Source organism: Ciconia boyciana, chromosome 11 (genome assembly GCF_034638445.1).
Source record: "Ciconia boyciana chromosome 11, ASM3463844v1, whole genome shotgun sequence".
In the NCBI taxonomy this organism is placed as follows: Eukaryota; Metazoa; Chordata; class Aves; order Ciconiiformes; family Ciconiidae; genus Ciconia; species Ciconia boyciana.
Genome location: NC_132944.1, coordinates 4,362,757 through 4,374,836, shown reverse-complemented (window position 1 = coordinate 4,374,836; position 12,080 = coordinate 4,362,757). Strand labels below are relative to the sequence as shown.

General features: G+C 52.7%; 1 protein-coding gene across 3 annotated transcripts in view; it reads right to left on the bottom strand.

Moving 5' to 3' along the window:
* Nucleotides 1-10,513, bottom strand: part of RNF123 (ring finger protein 123) — a 52,158-nt gene extending 41,645 nt beyond the window's left edge. For 2 of the 3 annotated variants that reach the window (XM_072876437.1, XM_072876439.1), the window contains exons 1-8: nucleotides 10,264-10,513; nucleotides 7,674-7,867; nucleotides 6,527-6,611; nucleotides 3,870-3,949; nucleotides 2,934-3,031; nucleotides 1,697-1,751; nucleotides 1,321-1,406; nucleotides 467-553 (exon numbers count right to left, since the gene is read on the bottom strand). In XM_072876437.1, coding sequence (XP_072732538.1) covers nucleotides 467-553; nucleotides 1,321-1,406; nucleotides 1,697-1,751; nucleotides 2,934-3,031; nucleotides 3,870-3,949; nucleotides 6,527-6,611; nucleotides 7,674-7,755 — 573 coding nt within the window. In that variant the 5' untranslated portion in view covers nucleotides 7,756-7,867; nucleotides 10,264-10,513. Of the gene's footprint in view, nucleotides 1-466; nucleotides 554-1,320; nucleotides 1,407-1,696; nucleotides 1,752-2,933; nucleotides 3,032-3,869; nucleotides 3,950-6,526; nucleotides 6,612-7,673; nucleotides 7,868-8,273; nucleotides 8,295-10,263 lie in introns of those variants that run through there. The other variant, XM_072876438.1, reaches the window with a different exon arrangement.
* Between the last annotated feature and the right edge of the window lie 1,567 nt (nucleotides 10,514-12,080).

The following is a 12,080-nucleotide window of genomic DNA, read 5'->3' as shown; positions in this document are numbered from 1 at the left end:
TGCAACCCAACCAGTCCCTTGTGATTCAGGGTTGAAGAAGAGAGTTCCTTCTCACAGCAGCTCACATAGCATTCTCAGACACTTCTGGAAGCTGCACATAAGCCACTGATTGGGATCTTTTTTTCCCCTCCGGCACGAGGAACGTGCACAGGATCAAACTTATATGTATCCCAGCACTACATCATCCTCTGATGTGCTACAGAGGACCAGAGCCTTCCAGAGATCAACAGCAGCACTATGCTGGGAATCAGTCTGCTGGGGCTGCTAAACAAAGCACCCACATAGCATGTCCAGCACCCCTAAAGTACAGACAATTGCTGGCACACAGCCTCCTCAAGAGCAGGCTGAAGCAGAGAGGACAGCTTGAGGGCATTTCACAGGGCCCAGCAGAATCCAGTGAGCGGGAGGAGCCACCTGCTTTCTTCTCCTTACTCTATATCCTGTTCCTGGGAGGACAGCTACTCACTTTGCCATAGTTGGTAGTAGTCACGTTCCACTTGCGCACCCTGTTTCCATCATATGCATATGAATCTGGCGTATCTCCAACTCCTTCCTGCACCAAAGTATGAAAGAGGAGACTCAGACCAGACCAAGCATAAAGGATCCCTCTCATTGCAAAAGCAGCTTTAAGGGGGAGACCAGCAGACAGGGAAAGCAACTGACAGCACACATGCTCTGTCTGGGAAAAGCCCTCACTCTAGGAGTGAATCCAATGGGCTGTGATCTTTGGTTCAGAGAAATACACCATTCCCTACTCATTTTTGGGTCAGAAGAAGAATACTGGCATACTACACCTCCAAACTTTGTCAAAGCAACCCCCCAGGATGCCTGTCACCTCCCCTCCCAGTGTGGCAGAGTGGCAAGTTAGTGAAACTCTGCAGCTGACGTCCCTTCCCAGCATCAAACATCCCACTGCTGCCTGAGAAGAGCTGGCCTGGGCCTGCCTCTCCTGGGCAAAAAAGCCGCATAGCGCCAGCTGCTGAGGGCCATCCCAAGAGACAGGCTGCCAGCACTGCAGACCCACACACCCTCTGGAGAAGACACCAGCTGAAAATCAACACATAGCAGTGGCTATGTGCAGCAAGAGCACAGCAACGCACCCAGCGTGCTAGGCTTTCACACTGTGCACCATTCAGTGAACACAGACCAGAAAGTCTAGTAAGGATTTTTAAAACAGCAGACTTGGTATTTCTAGTGTGTATGCTGGGCACAAAATGCCAGCAGGGCAGGAGCACAGCACCAATGCGATGTTCCACACTGACCTAAAAAGCAGTGGAGGAACACAGAGCAGCCCCGTGCCACGTGCAGCAGTTACACTACCTCCTGATTAAATCTGCAGTTGAGAGTACACCAGCCAATCTGCATGAGTCCCTGGGAGGAGATGAGCACCTCGTAAATCCATTTCCCTGAAAGAAAAAGAGATGCCACACAGTAAATCCCTGCTCACTGTTAGAGACACTGCTCCCACAGAAAAGAATGTGGCACACAAAGGAGCTTCGGGACAGCCCCAGCATTCCCCTCCCACCTCTTCACTCCCTCCATCCTTCTGACTTCCTGGAAAAGTCAGTGGATGAACTGGGGAAGAGGGGGCTCAAGATCTGGAACTGCAGTATATTCAAGAGCTTTCTAGTTGTGTATCTCTTCACACACTCTTCCCGGGGTCTTTTCCCAAACCATCGCCTGCTTTTCTCCTTACCTTTGTACACACACGTCGTGGCCCTGATGGAGCCAAAGTTACTGTGGCCAATCACCTGGACCAACAAACAAAAGATATTTTAAAGTCAGACAAAAGACAGTTTTGCTCAGTGGTACCCATTCCCTCTGTCCTAGCCCTCAAGACCAAAGCAAGATGGAGAGCTAATCACAAGCACAGTGTAGGGAAGAGACAGGACATCTTCCCCACCCCAGCAGCTGTACTTGGAGCCGACAGGCCCTGAGGAACCACCCAGGTCCTCCCCACAGCTCACCTGTACTTAAACCCCAGTGAAGCATGCAGCACGGCAGCAGTACAAGGGCAACGTGGTGACAGATTCCCAGTGAATTGTGACAGGTATACAAAAGTGACTACTATATAGGAAAGATGCCTGAATCCTGGACAAGTTAAAACAAAACTATAGATTCAGGGTGTCCAGACTAAAGCCCAGGACTGGCAGGTAACATGCTGCCCAGAAACTGAACTCTGTTAACTCCTGACTCTCTCAATCTCAGGACAGACCATGAAGAAGAGATGAAGGTAGCAACAAGGAATTCACAGGCAAGCCAGTCTGATCCGATATGAGGGTAAGTTCTGGGTACAGCCAGGGTAAGCTACAGCAGGTGGTTAACGGGAGAGGGGAGGCCAGGGCAGCCTCCTCTGCTAGAGGTAAAACAGGATACATAGATTAAGGAGGGAATGAGCACAGGATGTGCATGCTCAGTGAAGGGGTGAAAGGGGTGTAGAAATTACTCAATTAGGAAGGCTTAAATTCCAGTGGATTCTTTCAGCTGATTTTCTGCATGAGGAACATCAGCTAAGGAGCAAGCAGGGAGCTAGTGGAAACAAAGGAGAAAGGAAAGCCTCAGCTTCAGCCTCTCGCCACCATTAGAGAAGACCAGAAGGAAGGAAGGAAGAGGCAGTCTGCTGGAGGGAGGGACAGGAAAGCTGGCTGCTGGCCTTTCCTCTGCTTAGCCAAGCTCTTCAGTGAGCCCCTGGGCCAGGGTAATCCTTTCACCTCCTCACAGCTCTACTCAGAGCCTGCTGAGACTTAGGGGCACTGCTAGACCTTTTCCCAAGAGAGCTCGTTTCCTCCAGGATCCTGCAGCTTTCTGGGTAGACTCCGTTTACAACACGCTACAAAGCCAGTAACAGGGTTGTTATGAAGAACAAACCAAGAAGCCCAAAGTGCTTTTAGTCCCACAAGACCATTTTCTGCTGCACCCAGCATCACACTCACCCCAAGTAAGTCATCATCGACCAGCAGGAGCCCCTCGAAACCACTCGTGTGGTCCAACACCACAGTAGAGGGCCCAAGCCGGCCCTCTACTACCTGATCTGAAACAACAGTTGCAGAAAACCTGTTAGGAAAAGCTGTGCAGGATTTAACAGTACACCTGATGAGTGCCTCCAGCTAGACTACAACAGCACCTGGATTCTGCTACAGTGGAGGAAGACTAAAATAGCGTTACCCATGTTAGACCATGAGAACCTCAGGAGAGGAGACACAACTGAGATTTAAAAGGAAGTTTTCACAGCAACACACAAGGTCCTAGCTATGCAGCATTCAGGTCATATGTTAAGTTTTCCATATTGCCTGAAAACTTTACTTTGGCAAAATTCAAAGACCAAACTAAACTCTGAGGCAAATGTTTGGCCAACATATCACACTTTGATTGCAGCCAGCAAGAAAAATTCTTCTTTTTAGGAGAGGAGCCAGATTGTATCCTGCCACATCCTGACTCATTCAGGGAAACGGATACTAGCAAGAATACAGGCAACAGCCTGAGGCCCAAAGTGAATACCTACAGTGGAGACCAGTATGTAAAAATTGTCAACAAGCCTCTGCATTTCCCACTGAGGATAGCACTGCACACTGCTGGTCACAGCAATGGCTCTGCATATCATTATCAGTGAAATACCTCCAACATTTGCCCCCAAACTGCTTTTCCAGGCATTTTCGCCTGGAAATATGCTTCTTCCATCTGCAGGCAGACCTGCTCCAGGGCTGGCTGATGAGCCTGTCCACAGGCAGGATTTAAAGGTGTAATAAATTAGAGCACAGGAGGGCAGAACAATGCTCACTCAGGGAACTGCCTTTCATGATACAACTTGTCCTCCCAACTAAGCAGCCCAAGCAGAAGCACAAATTGGACAGATACTCAGTGTCTCCTACCTCGACTGTCTTCGGAGCCATTCTCCTCTGCTAGCAATCGGTCAAGGTGCTCCTGCAGGTTCTGGAACGTCAGGTGCTTTCTAGGGAATAAACATGCACGGGAGCTCTTAAAAAACTCTGTCTCCAAGTTTTAAACAGTTGCAGCCCAGACACATGTGTCCGCACAGTCCTGCGCTGTGAGACATGAACCAGGAAGTTCTGTTGATCAGTGCTTCTTGTCATGCATCTGAGGAATTTGCTGCCCAGCGTGTTGGGGCAATGAATGAACCAAGAACCAAATATAGCGTGAACAAGCAAAGTAGTTAACAAAGGATCTTAAAGTCTTCAGTCTGCTTGGAGTATTTTGTGGCAGTAGGAAAACTGTACTGCAGTACAGCAGTGGTAAGAAACCATCTGTACTACCAACAACTGTGGACCACGACTTTGCTGCAGTCAGCATCATACAGATATGGTGTAAGTCAGGATCTGTTTTTTCCCCAAGTATTTTGTAATACAAAAGAAGAGAGAAGACCACACCAGCAGCTGTAGCAGTTCAGACAAAGGTCAGGCCAGCCCAGCATCCTCTCTCTGACAACAGCCAAAACCATTTTGTTTTCATATTGAGGAGAAGTCTCTCATGCACCCCCTCTGAGCCACTATTTTAGAGAACTTTCTCATACTGCCCTCCTCTCTTTTCAAGGCTAGTTAACTTAGCTGTTCCTTGTACAAGAGCCATTCCAGACATCTGACTTGCTCTTACCCTTCCTCAAAACCTCTGCAGCAATAAAATACCCTTTTGGAGTCGGCGAAACCAGAACCACATGATACTCAAGATGAGGGTAAACCACAAATCTATTCAGTGGCATAATGATTTTCCTTATCCTACATACCTTTCCTAACAACTCCTAACTTCCTACTTTCTTTTTCTGACTTAGTATTCCCACCCCAATCTCATTCCTATGCAGTAAAAATCAGCCCAGGGCCCATCATTTTATGCACAATGTTGAGGCTGTTCCCCTTTCAATGCGTCACTTTACATTTCCCTACACTGAGTTTCATAAGACCATTTCACTATCCAGCCACTATCACAGCTACCTTACCTTTACATTGCTCTAAATAGTCTTTTAACAGCAGCGAACTTTCCCACCTCATGCTCTCTCCCTTTCCAAGTCTCCCAAGGATACACGGAACAACATAGGTCATGTTGCAGGCTTTTGAGGGACCCCAGCAGGACCTCCTTTTACTGTGAGAGCCACTAGTTGTTCCTATCCCTGCTTCCCGTTTCCAAAGCCATCTGTGGAACAACTTCCCCCTTCTCCAGGACTAGGGGTTTCCCTAAGACTGTGGTGAGAGACCTTTTGAAAGCCTGATGGATGTGAAGATGCACAGAAGTGGAATCAAAGAATCAGTTCTGGTTGGCATGAGAGAGGGTGGCTTCAGCAAAGCAGCTTAATCAGCAGCTAGCATGGAGGAGGAGTTCTGGAAGGAGGTTAGAAGAGCATGAGACAGCCAGAGAGATGTCTGCAGCAAGCTCCTCATGAGGAATTTAGGCCTCTGAAGACAAGATGTCATACCATAAAAGTTGCTCTTATATGGCAAATGTTATTTTCAAGACCTATTTGACTGCTACTGGGCTTTCTACCAAATAGCCAAGCCCAGGGAAAAGGGTAGAAGGCAGGAAAAAAAGAAAGAGAGAGACCAGTCCAACAAACTATCAGTTCTGTGCTTTCACGTCATTAATCAGGCAAAGAGAAATACTGAAAACCAAAATGCTCAGGCAGATGGAATATTCCAAGGCACGCTGGCAGGAGAGCTCGTGGCAAAGTAACATGACCCACTTTGCCTCCCCCCTGCCATAACCCTAGCTCACCAAGAGCAGAGAGGGCCAAGAGCTATTTTTAGCAGCTCTGAGCTCACATTTGAGCTGGCAGTACTAAGTATAGCCCGTGGAATGTGACCCCAGCCACTCTGCAGCACCACCACCCAGCAGGAGCTACATGCCTCCCTTGCTCTACCACACTCGTACCTGCCCTGAACCTGTCTGACTTGCCTCTGGCAAAAGAGCTAAATGGAAGGGAAATTTTTCTCATCCAAAGCTACAAGTTTCTGGGCTACAAGGTAAAGGAGAACTGAAAACAAATAGACGAAAACAGACACTAAAGAGGAATTTTGTGTTTCGTTTCCTTTGGTGACTCCTAATAATAAAAGTACCAACAGTTCCACAGCCTGAGAAATGTATGCTATTCCATATATCAATAATAGCCTTGCTTTTAGTTTACAGGGCACTGATGACTTATTTTTTATTACTGTACCTAAAACCTGTGCATTTTGCACTTCCTTACACATAAAGAGGGAACAGGAAAGTGTCCCTTACACAAAGAGGGAATAATAAGGTGAATGCCTTCTTGCCTGTTTATTTCAGAAATATTGCCTAGTGATTTTGTATATGGGGCTTTTCATGCAAAAAATTCTGAAGAATCCTTCCCAGCAAGCCCTGCAATTTGAAAAAGCCATTAAAGGACAAGACCGAGAAGTAATTTCTGTAACACGGTGCTGCTGTGCTTTTAACAAAGATCACTGTGTGGCACTAAAAGATCTTTCCTTTCACCGCAGTGTTATATATCTGGGGACTGATACAGCATCGCTTGCCAAGTAGTGAATGAGAAGAAGTCCGATACCTGTAAGCAGCTGCAGGCTGGTTCCCATCAGCATTGGTAAAGATGCGATGCAGATAATCATTCAGCAGCCTGCTGTTCACGATCCCTTGTGAAAAACAGAAAGGAAATAAGCTTAGGGAGTCAGGAGGTAAACTCAAACATGAATTTCATGTACAAGCAAGAAACTGGTAACTATGGGAAAATGATGTTCAAGTTTGCAGATCAACACAGTGGAAAACGCAGCTTCAAAAGTCATTCACCATCCTAGTGTCTTCACTAGCAGCCCTAGAGTCCAGCATTATGGGGTGCATCTCCACAACAAGGGCTCTTTCCAATTTGAGCCGCTCTGCGATAGCAGACATAAGGCTATAAATTGGTCCCCACAGGTGGAACTACATCCTCAGGAATCCTGCTGTACTACTTCCAGATAAAGTAACTTCAAAAGCTGGAGGTGGGAATCCAATTTCATTTCCAAAAAATAAAAATAAAAATAAAAATCTTATCACTATTGCAATTCCTGATGTCCTGTTCATACCTGGAACATTTTAAGTACCTACATCTCTTAACTGCACTAGAAGATGGTGAGATAGAAGGGCTTGCAGATGCAGTTCATCTCGTCTAACCCACAGCCCTCTTTAATGATGTATGCCTTACTTTAGCTTTCACTGTGCAAAACAATCCCTAGTGTCACATTGATGCAGCATGCTTTATTTCTGGGTGCAACAGTGCCCTCAAATGCCAGATTTGTGGTCTCATAAGCACACTTCTGCTGGATTGGTGAGTCCAAGAGAAAACAGACTGCCTAGCAGGTACCAAAATTTTCCAGAAAAGTATTATTCTTAGAACTTGACAAACTTTTCATCCTGGAAGGGGAACTCCCTGAATCAGATGGGACGAAGGCAGGCAACATGACATTCTCCAGCTTCATGAGGCAGGGCTGTGTGCCGAAGAAAGGGCACTGTGACATGAGCTTCTGGAGTCCTTAGTACTACAGGAACGTCCCTCCCAAAACCTCACCTTAGTTCAGGGATTTGCTCAGTTTCAGCCCCACCACACCTCACATCAGCAAGGTAACTGCAACTGGAAGGCAGCTGATCTCAAGTGAGGCAAGGGGCGCTCACCCGATCCACAGTGGTCCTGCTTTTACACGGCACGAACAGGCCCATACCTGTGACCTTGGACTTCTCTGGCTCGGTGCTCAGCCTGTAGTTCTTCCTCGAAAAAGCAGTCCCAGCACCTCTTGACGTCATTCTTCACAGGCACCACTTCCAGAGTGGACATAAGATGGACAGATGCCTAGAACAAAACTTGCTGGGGAGGATGCTGCCTTTAGACTTCTCCCGTTCTTGGAGGTTGATGTACCTGGATTGAACAACAGGGATAAGACAAAAAATAGCCAGAGTCCTTGCACTAATGACATCATACAGGAGCCCAAAGCCAACTAACTGCCAACCCTGCTCTCAGTCCCACCTGTCCAACAGCTCAAGATCTTCCCAAAGCAGACAAGGCATTAAGCCACACTCCAGACAACCACACAGGCCCCACTCCAACCAAAGCAGGCAGGCCCCACAGGCAGAACCAAGCCAGAAACACAGGCCACCTCTGCACTGAGTTTAAGCCAGAAGCACTGAGCCAGCACAGGGCCGCAGCTACCACCACTGCCAAACACCGCTGGAACTGGCAACCGCATCGCACTTCTACTCGTGTTCTGATGAGACACTTCTGCCTTTCTCTCCCACACTGTGTTCTTTAAGACAGGAATACGCACCTGGTTAATCTTCTGTTTAACAGGTTATTAGATTATTCTGCTATCCAAAACAGAGAGAGAGGGAGAAGGAATGAAACAAATGCAGATGAACTGGACTGCAAAAGAATATCATTGACTACAAAGCAAAAGACCCAGCTGTCGGTTTTTTAGGGACAAAAGCAGACGCAGATAGAAGTACGCAGAAGTGTTTACAGGTGAAAACCTGCCATGAGACTAAAGATTCATGACCCTTCCTGGTATCACTAGAATGCAAAGGATGCTATCAGAGCTGATGTGACATGTGCCAGGACAAAAATAATAAATTCAAGTTGCTAGTTCCATCCAGCTTCAAAATGTTAGGCTACACCCCTCTCCTGTTTCTGATTGCCCCGATAGCTGACCATCACTGGAAGTCTCTCTCGTTCACTGGACAGTTGTCTGACAAACCACTTTGTGACACAGGAAGATGCAACAGGAGCAAAGGCTGCGGGAATTAAGTGCTTGCCGGCAATCTCATACAGAGCAGAAACCCAAGAAAAGGTAGTGCCAGGTGACACAAATGCCACGGCAACTCCACTGGCAGAAGATCACTTGAGCTTTAGCTAGACTCGGGAATGGATTTCCTAAAGCCCCTTTCCTCAGGGCCACCCCAGCATCCAGCAGTGGAGCAGCACTGCCCAGCATCCCTCCTGCAGCACTGCTGAGCGAAATCGCAGGGACAAAGCAAAAACCAGCCTGGATCAATGGCTCTGAATGATCTGCATCAGAGACTCAAAACAAGGACTAAAACAATCAAACTATAAACAGAAACACATCACCTACTACCAAAGCAGAGCAGAGAGCACAACGTGCACTATCCTAAAAGTACTCTAAACGTGAGAGACATGATTTTGCCTGTCAGGACAAGTTAAAAACACCCGAGGGTGGCAGGGAGTGCCTCTAGCTCTTCCCAAGGGTGGCCGGCCCAGTACCTGCACTGCTGAAACAGCCTGAATGCCCAAGCAGAGAGCGCAGTATGGCCACACCAGCACCGAATAAGATGCACTGCTGGCACTGCTGCAGTGCCGGGGGTTTTTTTTGGTTGGAGCAGATGCTGCTTTCAACAGGTCAGAGAAAGGGCAGAGCAGGGACACACGCATCTGCCCCTTCGCTGCTCCCGTGTGCGATTCACAAAACCGGCCCCAGCAGCTCTGGCAAAGAGACCCAGCTCTGAGCCTGGCCACGGCTTAAGCTCCCTTCTCTGGGCAATGGCAAGCAGCTTCCAGCAGAAGGGCAGAACAAACAATGTGGGGGAAGCCAGATCTCAAATTGAGCCGACTGTAGGCAGGTGAAGAGGCCGAGAAGCTGGGCCAGCAAACACAGCTTTGTCTGGCAACTGCCGACCAAGCGCTCCCGCTCTCGCCAGGGCAGCGGGGATGAAGCCGGCACCGGAGACAGCCAGGCGGGCGAAATCCCCGCGCTGCCCGGAAAACTGCTCCGCGTTAACCACAAGCACGGGTCTCCGCAGCACCCCCAACCTGGCAGCACCCCCAACCAGAAATACCGGGCAGCATTGCTCAAATCCAGGAACCGACCCTAAAACCAGGCACGTCCCACAGCCGGCAGCACCCCCGGGGCTGGCGGCACGCCCCAAGCCCAGTGATACCCCCAAACCCAGAGACACCCCTAAACTGGACACCTCCCTGCAGCCACAGACACCGCCCCAAGGCCAGCGACACCCTCCATGCCCACCAACGCCCGCAAAGCCGGGGGCGCCCCCAGACCTGCCCACAGCCCCCAAAGCTCAGACCCCCCCCCCCAGGCGCGGAGGCACGCCCCAATCGGGCGCCTCCCCCCCAAAACCGGACGGCACTCCCCGAGACCGGCCACACCACCGAGAGCCTCCTGCCCGCTCCCCAGCCCCGCGGCGGAAGGAGCAGCCCCCGGGCCGGGCCCAGCGGGGTTCCAGCACTGCCGGGGCCGGGCATGGAGGAGCCCGGAGCGGCCCAGGCCCGGCGGCCGCCGCACTCACCGCCGGCCCGGCCGCGCCGCCACCGCTGCCGCGCTACGGCGAGCCGAGAGGGCCATGCCGGGCGGGCGGGCGCGGCCCGCGTTGCCGGGAGACGGGCGGCGGCGCCGGGCGGGCCGCGCCGCGGGACCCGCGCTGCGCTCAGGCCGTGCCGGGCCAGGCCGCCCTCCCGGGGGCAGGGGCAGGCGCAGAGAGCGCCGGTCCCGGGGTGGGTGTGAACTTCCCCCGGGGAAACGGAGCAGGCTGCGGGGCCATCGAGGCCTGAAGCACACGGCCGTGGCGCTGGGCAGCCGGCCAAGGCCAGCCCGCAGGGAGGGAGGTCTGGGGAAGGTGCTGCCAAGCTCCGGGGAGAAGACAACCCTGTGGGCCCAGCCCCTACCGCTGCCCCTCGAGAAAGGGAGAGGAGGAGGAGGAGGAAGCCGACAAACAAGCGTGGGATCTCCCAGTGCAGAGATTAACGGCCAACTTTATTGTGCCGGTGGAGAGGGATCAGGGCCAGCACTCGGGGACGGCGCACGGCTGGTCCCGCGGCGGCGTCCGGGCCGGCTGTAGGGAGTTTGGGCCCGACGTTGCAAGCGGGAGCGGTCTCGCATCCGCACGGGCCCAGGGGAGCTGGAGCGTCTGCCGCTCTCGAGTGCTGGGGAGCCACAGGAGGACCCCGATGGCAGCTGGCTGGCGGTGCTGAGGCTGCTAGTCTCAGGTGCCGGGGAGGCGTGGGACGGCCCCAGCGCTGCCTGGCTGGGGGTGCTGCTCTCAGCGCTCGGTGCTGGCGCGCGGCTGCTGTCATGGCGTCTGCTGGGCCGGCTGTAGGGAGTTTGGGCCCGACGGTTCAACCGGGAGTGGTTTCGCATGCGGTCGGGCCCAGGGGGGCTAGCGCGGAGGCTGCCCTGAAGTGCTGGAGAGCCGTAGGAGGACCCCGATGGCAGCTGGCTGGCGGTGCTGGGGCTGCTGGTCTCAGGTACCGGGCAGCCGTGGGACAGCCCCAGCTCTGCCTGGCTGGGGGTGCTGCTCTCAGCGCTCGGTGCTGGCGCGCGGCTGCTGTCACGGCGTCTGCTGGGCCGGCTGTAGGGAGTTTGGGCCCGACGGTTCAACCGGGAGCGGTTTCGCATGCGGTCGGGCCCAGATGGGCTGGAGCAGCTGGTGCCCTCAAGCGCTGGGGAGCCACGGGATGGCCCTAATGCAGCCTGGCTGGCGGTGCTGGGGCTGCTGGTCTCCAGTGCCAGGGAGCCGTGGGACGGCACTGCTGCTGCCTGGCTGCCGGTGCTGGGGCTGCTGGTCTCGGGTGTCGGGGAGCCACGGGACGGCCCCAGTCCTGACTGGCTGGCAGCACTGGGGCTGCTGGTCTCCGGTGCCAGAGATACAACAGACTGCCCCGATGCCAACTGGCTGCCGATGCTGGGGCTGCTGGTCTCCGGTGCTGGAGATACAACAGACTGCCCCGATGCCGACTGGCTGCCGATGCTGGGGCTGCTGGTCTCCGGTGCTGGGGAGCCGTGGGAAGGCCCCAGTCCTGACTGGCTGGCGGTGCTGGGGCCGGCGAGCTCCGAGCTGGCACTGGAGGCTGTAACGGAAGCAGGAAGGTCAAGGGCACGGCCCCCCAGGCCCCGCGGCAGGATAGGCCAGAGCGGTGGCCCCGGCCCTCCTGGAGCAGAGAGGCTCTGCCAAGCCCACCCTGGGCACCCGCTGCCCAGGGGCACCCGGATGCTTTGCCTCTTACCGGTGCCCAGGCCAGCACAGCCGTCGCACTCCCAGCGGGCCGTGCTGTTCCTCGAGTAGGAGCAGCGTCTGTGGGTGCCCTCGGCAGCGCAGGAGCAGCACAG